The sequence below is a fragment of the Leuciscus leuciscus genome (assembly GCF_965113295.1).
Source record: "Leuciscus leuciscus genome assembly, chromosome: 13".
Classification (NCBI taxonomy): Eukaryota; Metazoa; Chordata; class Actinopteri; order Cypriniformes; family Leuciscidae; genus Leuciscus; species Leuciscus leuciscus.
This window is the reverse complement of record NC_138737.1, coordinates 13662978-13675198: the sequence shown is the minus strand read 5'-3', so window position 1 is coordinate 13675198 and position 12221 is coordinate 13662978. Positions and strand designations below refer to the sequence as shown.

The 12221-nt window shown below is 35.5% G+C and overlaps 1 protein-coding gene across 1 annotated transcript; it reads right to left on the bottom strand.

Moving 5' to 3' along the window:
* Positions 1-557: 557 nt before the first annotated feature.
* On the bottom strand, positions 558-12086 carry dnajc5aa (DnaJ (Hsp40) homolog, subfamily C, member 5aa). Its single transcript, XM_082189377.1, has 5 exons — positions 11937-12086; positions 6128-6259; positions 5161-5374; positions 4264-4435; positions 558-4144 (listed from the first exon to the last, which is right to left on the bottom strand). The coding sequence occupies exons 2-5, from the start codon at positions 6235-6237 to the stop codon at positions 4032-4034; spliced, it is 609 nt and encodes a 202-aa protein (XP_082045503.1). The 5' UTR covers positions 6238-6259; positions 11937-12086; the 3' UTR covers positions 558-4031.
* Between the last annotated feature and the right edge of the window lie 135 nt (positions 12087-12221).

The window sequence follows — 12221 nt, the reverse complement described above, 5'->3', positions numbered from 1 at the left end:
ATTAAAAAAATTACAATTAAAAACACTTTTACGTGCTTTTCAGGTACTTTTTGGAAATTTGATTTGGCTGCTGGTACTGTCACTCTCATATGAAGATACAATATATGGTGTAGAAGATGTGTGTTTATTATTGCATATTCTAATTATTGTTATATTATATTATTATTTTTTATATTATATAACAATATTGTTGTTATATATATATATATATTATGTACTATATATGTTATTATATTATCATATATTATTGCATATTTATTCATAAATGTAGCAATGCACAGCCCCAATCATAGTATTAAGTAATGCATTAAAGGTTTAAAAATGTATCTATTTTTTATTTTACATTATTTATATTTATAAATAAAAACAAAGTTTAAATATCATTTCCTTTATAAAATGTTCTTTCTTCAGCCTTTTATTTCTATACAGCTTACATAAAGAGGATGTGGTATTTCTCACACTTAACTCGTCGTCCATCATATTTTTTTTTTTTTTTCATGTCACTCTTTTTTTCATTTTGTTATTTCAATTTTAAGAAGACTACTCTCAGTCACATCAAATGTTCATAAACATTTATTTTACACCAGCAAATAAATGTTTTTATCTTTTAGTCATACAATAACCATGCTACAAAATAAAGGTCTACTATTATTATTTTTAATAATTCAGTGTATGTACAAGAGACCTTCACTGTAGAACTATGAGTAGCATAGTTTTAGAGTCAAATTCATTTAACATACCATTTGAAACAAGGACAATTCATTATGAACATGACAAAATAAGATCATAAATAAAATTAAAAAATGCATAAAATTACCATTTCACTATTATTACACTAAATATTTTCTCTTCTTTCTGAAGACATAATATGCAACAATTTCTTGACAATTTTACTCCAGTATGTTTTTTTTTTTTTTCTCCTTTAAGCAAGGTTCATTCAACTTAAAATTCAACATTTTAATGAATAAGCCATACTGTTTATACAAGTGTAGTTCTGATACAGATAAATGCACAGGAAAAAAGACCACTGAGGCTAACATCCATTAAAAACCATCTAGAGCATTGGAACGAGGGAATGGGAAACAGAGTAAGAGAGAGAGGAGAAAGAGAGCAGATAGTGATCGAAGATAGCATTGTACTTAATAACGAAATGTAAACAATTCAATGAAAAATCATTGGCCTTTGAAGAGTAACTAGAAAATGTGAATAAACATGGCTGGTGACATTTGTATTAGGTTCAAGTTAGAGCTAATAAGGAAAAATGAGAACAGACAGATGACAAACACAATTCAAACCTGCCCATGTAAGCAGGCAGTGAGGGATGTTTGAGTAAAAAGCACGAGTTAATATGGCATCGATGGTCATCTTAAGGTTTGAAATTGCAAATTCAGAAAATCAGGTTTGGTATAAGGAGGTTATTAAAGCACTTTCAGATATACTGTCTCAAAGCCTTTCAGCTGTTGGTGACATGGCCACACACCATCTAATTCACAATTTTACTGAAAATACAAAGAGTAAACGTAACCAAGAGCAACACAATGAAGGTTCAAAATCCTATCACAAAACTAGGCTATATGACACAAAAATAATGGTTGTGTTTTAATAGTTTAATTAATTAATGCCACATCTATGAGACTGCTCAAAGGGGAATCTATCAAATAAACGCTAAAGTGTTTATAAGTATCAAACCTTAGCAGCTCAATTAATCTTCAAGTCATCTAAAGGCTGGAATACACACGACTTTTGCCGTCCTGGACATGTTGTTGATGCTAGTTGCCGAAAGTCAGGGCTAGTCCGAAGATTTGAGTTGACAGATTTCACTGAAAATCATGTAGTGTATGATGGTCACAGTCTCCGATTTTTTAGCTGCAAAGTTTGATTCCATGCAGTCGGAGGATATCAAACATGTTTGATATTTCAAAATGATTTTTTAACACATATTGTTTTCAATTGTCATGCGTCTCCTAGCAACAAGGCACGCGTTTCTACATCAGTTTGTTGTGATTGGAACGACTTGAAGGTCTGGTAGTGTGTGATCATCAGTTGTTTGGTGATGCCCAGTTTTTCCACTGTAACGATTTACAAAGTCGGCAAGTGTATGATGTCTAGTGTTTTAAAATACCGATTTTAAAAGTCGTGTAGTGTATTCCAGGCTTAAGACTGCAAGTTTGTTCAATCTATTCAACTTCACGAAATGAAGGAAAATGTAACTGCCAAAAAACAAACAAAAAAACAAACAAAAAAACATTGCATTTGCTTTATTGTGAACTCTGCCCTCAGAAAGAGGAAGAATTTGCAAGGCTAAAAAAAAAGAAGAAAAAAGATACATTTTGCACAAAGAAAAAAGCCTGTTTTTAGGACAATTAAGATTTTAAGAATTATTTTCATGATAACTAAGTATATTTCTCTCCATCCTTAATACTGAGAAAAATCCCATGATTATTACTTCAATTATAAAAAATTACATATTTATTATTTTACCACCTCTGATTACTTATGCTAATTTATTTTAAAATGCCCAGACAAAATTATTTTCATTACTGTTCTAAATCTGGACGCATTAAAGAAATGTCCTAAAAGCAGGCTTTATATTATTTGTGTAAAATATATAAACTGCCCTATCAAGCTTTGAGACTGAACTTCGTGCATGTATCCAGATGCTAGTAGTGTTAAAAAGAGTTTTGCCACTTCAATAAATAATCTGAGAAACCGCACAGAAATTAATAACTGCAAAAATGTCTCTCACAATATACAGTATATCTTGGCATAGGGAGTCTCAAGTGACCACAAGAGGCCAGAACCACAGACACAAACAATAGTTATCTTAACTATATGCGCCAACAACTAAAATATAAAAATGCCCAAAATATACATATATTGTACATACACATGATGTGTGTAGATTGTATATCTATACAAAAATGTCATCGGTTTAGGTTTCCACCTTACGTACACACTCAAGATATGACACTATGGGAGTTTATGTCAGTTTGCATTCGCGATTCCCTTTTGATGAGAGAAAAGGGACACAACTGGGCCAAATTGAGCTTAACACTAAGACCAAAGCTGAGTGTCCACATCAATGAACAACCTACAAACTACACAGAGATGACAGTTAAATCCATTCCACATATAGAGAAGAGTCCTAATTTTGGCTCAGCTTGTTGCAAATAGTCCACAGAACAACACAGAAACACAAACACCCAGATGTAAATGAGCAAAATACTAAGAAGAAATGGCATGTTATCAATTGCATCATTTGGATCTCTCTCTCTCTCTCAAAAAAGTATAGCTGTAATGAAACGGAAAAAACAGAGCGAAGCAATCCAAAGAACCCAATTAATGTAGAATGTCGTTAACTTCAAAACTAAACTCATGACACAAAGCAGATAAAATGGCCTACAGGGACACGAAAGATTCAAACTCTGGGTAACCCAGGAGGATTGGAGCGGTATGCGAAGAGAATATTCGAGATTTTAAGAGTGAAATATATTCCTGCTGTTTTCTCAGTGCAGCCGCACTAGTCTTCGAACACCTATGGCAAGTTCACGGAGTCAACTTTAAACCACACTCAAGTACTTATAATTGGGAACAAACATCTCATGTCAATAAATATACCCAAAAACTGCGAAAAATTCATTTAACAAAGTCAAGGAACAGTGCATGCCACAGGACGACGAGCAAATCTGGCTGGAGGAGCGAGGGAACGAGTGGAAGGCAAGATCGGAGGTCAAAGGCAACAAAGAGATCAGGGTAAACGACAGGATCTTTTTTATCTTTTTTTCTTAAGCTCGTTTTTTTTAAGGTGAGGCGGATGTGTGCCACTCTTGTGTGGGTGATGGAAGTGGTGCGTGAATAAGGGACAGGATAGGCTAAAGAATTCAGCTCCATCGCTGGCTTTCCTCCCTCTCGAAAACAGGCTTTTTTTTGTTGTAGTTGAAGGATACTTTCCATTCATTTTTTCCCCTCGGCTAGATGGCACAGAGTGGCGAGAGACAAGCCACGGGGTGGAGGTGATGAGGGTGAGGCTTTTAGTTGAAGCCGGTGTCAGTGTGGTAAGTAGAATGGTAACCGTCGGACGTTAGCTGGGTGGTTTCTGTGGCAGACGAGGGCTGCAACACAATAGGCTCACCTCCACCTGCCTCTGTGGAAACATTTCAAAAGGGAAAAAATGGTTTAAACACAAAGAGTCTTCAGGACAATAGGAATAGCTGTTTACATGCTGCATGTTACGGGGGTATAACACACATGAACAAACCTAACCTCTCTCATCGGACTGCAGTTGGGCCTCTAAGTCCTCAGGGGAGACATAGAACTCCTGTTCCTGTCCTTCGGGTGGCCGTGGTTTACACTTCCCACAGCAGCAGTTACAACAACAGCACAGGCAACAGCAGAAGTAGCAGCCTGTGGCCAGGCCGCAGAAAACAAACAGAGCCTGTAGGGGGAGACAGAGAGCAACACAATAAATTAGAGTGAATTGCATTACCATTCTTTTCTGAAAGAATTTGATACTTTTATTTAGCAAGGATGCATTAAATTGATCAAAAGCGACAGTAAAGACATTAATAATGTTGCAAAAGATTTCTATTTCAAATAAATGCTATTCTGTTTAACTTTTTATTCATCGAAGAATGCTGAAAAAATAAGCTGTCATCACAGGAATAAATTACATTTTAAAATATATTAAAATGACAGCTATTTTCAATTTTAATAGTGTTTTACATTATAAATAATGTTTGTACAGTATTTTATATAAAATTAATGCATCCTTAAAGAGAATGTTCACACAGAATGCGTTTTTCCATTCCACTGCACCACTTTTCCATTGCTTTTCAATGTAAACACGCGCTAGACGGACATCTTTGACCGCTGCGCTCACGTCTTTTGCATGACACAGCATTCAAAAAACGTGGCACTCAATTTAAAAGAAGTTACATTTTTTTAAAACGCACCTCTAGACCTTGCGCTTTTTTCCGTTCCACTGACCTGCATCTTGTGTTTTTTTACAGCAAAAACGTGTTCTGTGTGAACCAGCCCTTAGTGAGCATAAGAGACTTCTTTCAGAAACATTAGAAAAATCTAACTGACCCCAAACTTTTGAAGGTTAATGTCTGTTTCTATACTGCACTGCTGATGATGATGTCATTATATGAGTCTTACCTTGGCCCACCAGCTGGACAGAACAAAGTAAGTGTTGACATTCTCTTCTCCAAACTGTTCAGCCACATAAAGTCCCAGAGAGCCATACTTGTCGTAGATGTTTCTCTTTGTTGGGTCATTAAGGATGGCATGGGCATTGTTTATCTCTTTAAACTTATCAGATGCCTCAGGGTTATCAGGATTCTTGTCAGGGTGATATTTCAATGCCAGTTTTCTTTAAAAGATGAAAAAAGAAAAGAAAAAAAAAAACACGACAAACTACATTAAATGCATTCAGATTTCGATATTTGGACATAATGAAAAAAATATATATTTTATTTGTATCAATATAACAGACTTGAATGTAGCTCAACAGACCTGATATATATATATATATATATATATATATATATATATATATATATATAAAACCTAATTTGTTATCTTGTTTAATTCAACATCTATTTAAAAAAACGATGAATTAATAATAAATAAATAAAAATAACAAATAAATGAGAACAACTTCATTTATTTCTTTGTCCTTTATAAGTGAAGCAATGTTTACAAAGTAGAAATAAAGTTAATAGTTAACTTTTACACAGTAATTTATCATCTTTTTGTTTATTTTTTTCTGTGTTATAAATTGGTATTGTGAATCATGAAATATCATTGCTGCACAATACAGTGATAGCAATGCTGTGATATTTCTGGTATAGGTTAATGTACCATGAAAATCTCACACTGTGATATCTCTTTAAAAAACACTTCATAATGAGATCCATTATTTTCATATAGTCCTAAAGTAAGCTAAAACTGTGCGTGGGAAACAGTCCCAGAATGCACTTAGTTTTATTGAGCTGCAGGGTTCCACATTGCTGTGTGCTGCATTTAGCTGATGAACATCTGATGAAAACCACGGCCAGTAAAAGTGAGAAACAGCAGAACAGAAGGGGGATGCTGAGGAAGGGCTGGAGCTTCTCACACTCACCTGTATGACTTCTTGATGTCATCGACAGTGGCCACTTTGTCAACACCCAGAACATGATAGAGTGATTCTCCAGAGGTGGAGAGAGTGCGCTGCCTCTGCTGGTCAGCCATGGTGTATCAGGTCCTCAACAATCTGAACACACACAAACACACTTTGCTGGATGATATTACAACAAACTCTTAAAAGGACACTGACCTCATTCTAAAAGCCCTTCATCATAATCATTGCCATGAATCAAAAAATAATTAAGGATCCTCATGATCTGCTTAGGTCATCTACTGATTTTTTCTTGCACTCTCTCTCTCTCTTCATCAGGCTTTTTTTTTAGTCAGTCACCATAAATTTACTTAAGTTCCCTTTATTTATTATACAATCCATATTCGAGTGTGAGTAATTTACCATTCAGTGTGACATGCAATATGTTTCATGTAGTTTGGTCAATCAGGGGTCTAACTGACATCAAATGGCATGGCATATAGACAAAACCCTCCCTTCACAACAAAAAGCCCCTTGTTCCTAGTATTAGAGAGCCGTGGTGGTGTTGTCAAATCAAAGTAGTGATAGTAGATTAGGCTGCTTCCACCACTAACATGTCTACTCTTCTACACAGATATCACAGAAATGTCAGAAATCACTAAATCTGTAAAATCACAGCGGCAATTAAGATTACTTTTTTAACGTTATATCATGAGTATTATCGAATATATTTAATATGTAACATATATATCTAAAAGTATTATTGTAAATGAACTATATTTTCTATATATTATATATAAAATATATGTATGTATATATATATATATATATATATATATATATATGTATACAGTATATAGAGTGAGAGAAAGAGAATAACTAAATTTTATATAATTATATATCTATATATATCTATATAGACATTTTGCTGCAATTTTGAGAACAATTTTATATATATATATATAAAAAAAAAGGTTCAAAGGTATCAAAGTTTTTCATAAAGACACCCTGATGAAGGCTTATTGGTCGCAATGTGCAGGTGTGCCGTTGCTTGTCACCTGTTTTTAAAATCTAAGCCAAAAAAGAATAAAGGCTTTTTATATTTTTCTAAAAATGAATTACTCGAGTGCCAAGGACTGTTTTTTCTTATGTATCAGAAAGTTTATCAATACACATTTGAGTGATTCTGAGAATGCTGATGAAAAATGAAAAAATTCAAATTGGCTCTAAACATTCATGCACAAAATGATTCTATCCCCAACAGTCTAATTATTTACAACTTCCAATAAATGCTGCCTGTAAGTGCTTAGAAGCTTCTATCACCTCTCTACTACAATCTTGGTCCATTCCTCGATAGAAAAAGTTTCCAGATCATTGCTAATCTTTGGTTTTCACGTTACCACTGCTTTCTTCAAATTCCAGCAAATATTTTCAATGGGATTTAAATCTGAAGACTGTACAGGCCAGGCCAATAAAGAACATTCTACGACTGATGCCTGAACCAAGCTTCAGTAGATTTAGCTGTATACTTTGGGATGACTGTCCAGCAGGAAAGTCCATTGATCATCAAGCTTCAGTCTCTGCACCGAAGGCATCACCATCTTTGCCAAAATGGCTTGATGCTTCAAAGAATTCATGATGTCCTTCATAAAGTCAAGATTTCCACTTCCTGCAACAGCAAAACACCCCCATAACAAGACTGGAGCACCTTCACGTTTGGCCATGAAGATGGTGTTCTTTTTTCACCAGACATCCATGGGTCCAAAAAGTCCCAGTTTGATCACATGACTCCATTAAAGTCTATCAAAATTAAATTTAGCAATTCAAGTCAGCCTTTTGTGTTTTTCTTCTCTATAGCTTTTGTGAGAGCTCTTTTGAATTGATCATCTTTGCTACTCAACTTTAGCACATCATGCATGCATGGGCTAAAAGAATGTGTAACAGCACATGCCAATTCAGTTGTGTTATAGATTTTCCAAAGGCTTAATTGTGTTTTAACACAATTTGTACCATACCATACTAATAAGTGACTTAAAAACAGCAGCGGTGAATAGTGGTTGAAAAATTATGATATAGCTTTATTAGGGGGAAAAAATGCTTTTAGAAAAGCTTACATTTGTAAATTATTAGACTCAGGGGGTGGGGGTTGAATAATTTTGATTGCAATATATAAAAATTATTTTGCTTGATATGTGTGCATGTAAATTGGCATAATATGAATTTGCAGTAACACTGAAAATAATAATGAAAATGGATTTTTGATGTCACAAAATTGGAATACTCTCAAACAGACCAGACATACTGGAGTGAGGTTCTCTTTCATAACAGACATTTGTGTAAACATAAGTCAGACTACAACTGAATTTGACAGATCTATGATTTGAGAAGAAAATATTTAATTATATTCATATTCCAAGTTCTTCCCACTTCCAAGTGCTTTGTTGTTTAAATAAAACCACTCAACAAAATCTCAGACGTCTGTTTAATAACCCTTGGAGTTGCTAAATATGTACTGATTACAAACGTGCCTTTAAAACCTCAGAGGACAGAAAAAAACGCATTATCAGATGAACAGCCTGCAGAGAGAACATTTCCAATATTCTCCAGATCATAGTTTGAGGTTTCAACACTAAAACCACTCAAGATAATTGGTAGTTTAAATGGATTTCAAATCAATACTTCAACTTAGAGAAAAATACAGAGCAGCTGGATCTTTTAAAGACGGCATAAAGGTTTTAACAGGGACCAAACAACAAAGAGCATCATGCTGCTTGTTTTTGTATGATGTCAATAGATTAATGTTCAGGCTATTGAAACAAGAACAATATCACAAAGATGTGTCTAATGACAACTTTAGCTCAATTGCACACAAATACAGTGATTTTGAACTAATCCTATTCCTGACCTTTACTACTGTAATGCTGACATAACTAGCCCTCTCTACTAGTGATCAGAAGTATTACTCATGATTCACTAGCTGACTCACACTTTTCCTGTCAGCTGATTCTCGCGTGTTGGTCCCGGGAAAGAGAAATTGATACCACAGGATATCACAGGGTTCAGTTTCCAGCAGATGTCATATTCACAACCCAGCAGAGTGATGACAGATTTTCATAAGTGTTGCCCTGTGAATCAGTCAAATCCATATTTTCATGTGTAGACTGTAGATTTCAGGCTTACTGTGGTGAACTAAAGCACATGAAATACAAAGACTGACATGGTTTCATGCCGGTGGGAGAATAAAGCAAGCGTTAATCTGTCTCTCCACGTGATTGCTTGTCTCATCATGTCTGGAAAGGCCTGGGTTTGTGTCCAATCAATCTTGAGCTTTCCTCAGCTGACTGTAGTATCTCAGATAGTTTACTCAGCACTGCCAGACCCCCAAAATTGAGACAAGCATTCAGAGCTCCCGAGTGGGGGGACGATTCACAAGAACACATTTGTGCACATTGTTGTAAGTCAGATTAGTTAGAAATCAAAGAGAAAAGTCTGCAAAGATTTCTAATGAATAGGCGTACCATATAGTGGTATGCAAATAAGGTATATTATATCCATACGATGCTCATTGTAGGTTGTGTTTAATACAGATGTTAATGATAAGCATCTGATCAAATTATGATAAAATTACATAGTGACAAACAAAAGTTATGTGTCATAGATGCACATTTTCTGTGATGAGGTTTCAGGAGCTGAAGTAAGGGCCTGGCTGCATTCAGCATCGTTCACTGAAACTTTCAGGCCGACCCACCCATGATTCCTAACAATGGTGTAGGATAATGGTTTATCCTTGCACGTCTTCTTTTTCATGCGCCTTCATAATCTTTAATCAAAATAACTTATCCTCCCTCTTGGAATCACACCTCTTCTCTGATGACGTATTTACTGGTGCGAGGGCGGGACAACCTGTCACTCACATGACATCACAGCAATAGCAAACCCCCAACTATCCAAATATCCAATAAATTCCAAATGGACAAAATCCCCTACATTTTCACTCATTCGAGAAGCCATTTCGGGGGTATTCAACACAATAAAGTAATGTAGTAAAAACTATAGAGTGGTGCAGGCATGATATCACTTTATAGGCCAAAACGCAGAAGTGGGTTAGTTAGCATTTTAGCACTTACGGTTCCATCGTCCCGAAGTCAATTGGTTTTTTGAATGGGGTTTTGGTTAAATGGCTGAAATAAGGACTGTGGTGAACACAAGCTCATGACACTTTCATGTTTTATTCTACGCCATAAAATATATCAATATTACCCCACTCGTGATTTTTTTTAAGCTGTTACGTGTCTTGAAAAAAAGCAGTTGCTAACAAGTGGCTAAATGGGACTACACCTGAGATTAAACGTAATCACACCGAAAAGGTAAGCTCAGTCCACGTTTACAGACTCATTATGCCCATAATAGTGCTCTTATAAACTATTCTAACTCAAACGTTCTGGGAAAATATTTTTAGATAAAAAACTGAAAGAGTTGTTGGAAGCTTAGTGGTGGTGACGTTGAATTCGTGGGACCGTGATTTAGCTCGTTTATAGCCTACCTTTAGCTTTTTACTTCTGGCGACTGGATTTAGGCTTCAAAAATCATAAAAGTTGTGTTCATCTGTGATAATTATCTTGATTGACAAAGCGTGCAAGTATCAAACTTTTGTTGATCACAGAGCTTCTTTTTAGCAATAATACAAAAGCCTATGGGAAAATCGAATTGGGGTGTTCCTCCAGAGAATCAGTGTGATGCTAACTGCAGGTTGGCCTACAAAGTGACGTCATACATACCTGCACCACGCAATTAACTTATGTTTCATTTCATGCCGACTTTAACAGAAAACCGGAACTGTGTTCTGTGCACTGAAGGCTCGTGATACTTACATCTGAATCTTATAACTGGTTGTTCAGATGAAAATGTGTAGTTAAGTAGTATTCTATAAAATAATTAAATTTATCAATTAATTATGTTACCACTATTTATATATATATATATATATATATATATATATATATATATATATATATATATATATATATATAATTTCTATTAGGGCTAATTATTCGACAGCATTTAGTCCGCATCCAAAAGTCTTTGAAATGTCATTGAAATGGGCGCACATACCTTTTGAAGGAATTACAAGTTTTTTCTGGTTTAATAAGTTTACAAATCTGCTATTTTTAAAGTCAAGTTTTATTTACTGTTAAAATTTGAAATTATTTTATCATTTGGCAATATATATTAAATGCGAACTGCATTTCTGTTTCCCCCCCAGAAGTACTTAAAGAAAGGTTAATAAGGAATCGTAATCGAAATCAGAATCGCAGCACTGTATTCCCATTCCTGCCGTTTACAGATCCACACGTAACTGCGCTAGTCGGTCTGCGTGAAAGAAATGTCGCACTACTGTCCGCGTCACGGAATCTCAATTCAAATATGATGTCAACAAGAGAAAATACACAAATGATTCATTCATTCACAATATAAAGATGAGGGGCGATTTACTGATGTGAATCTAAGCAACAATCGACAATGAGATAATTTGCATGCTCTATAAAATGCTGATTGCGATCTACTGTGTTAATAGATTACTGAAATGGATTACTTAAACAAACGGAAATGATTTACAGTTAATATCTGACTTGCTCCGCTTCTTCATCACCAGGAAGGGCCCCGGTGATTTGTTTGCTTTGCGCTCCAGCATCCATATTATCTGGCCTGTTAGCTCGCGCTCCCGTTAGACCACATAAGACCAATTCACCCAAGCCCACTGATAAATCAAGGAAGCAGGCAAAATGTGTTTTTTCTTAAGGCGTAACGAGGTTTTAACGCATGCATCGCTTACCGCTTTGTCGGCCCCGGCGTCGTGATTTAATTTCAGTGCGTTTAAGAAACCGATGTTAAATTTGTGGTTGCATCCCCGGGAACCGCGCGATCACGTAAGTGTACCAGATGCAGCAGATCTCGCTCGGCTCCGCCCACCCGTGACATCACCACAACGACGTGCGCATGGTGCGCATCTCCCCTGTAAAACTAGGCCCGTTTCATTAGATGAAAGGGGTCTCACACTGTCATGGAGAGGGTATGGCTTAAAAGTCAAAACAGTAACCCTGATATTTCCTAATGTAAT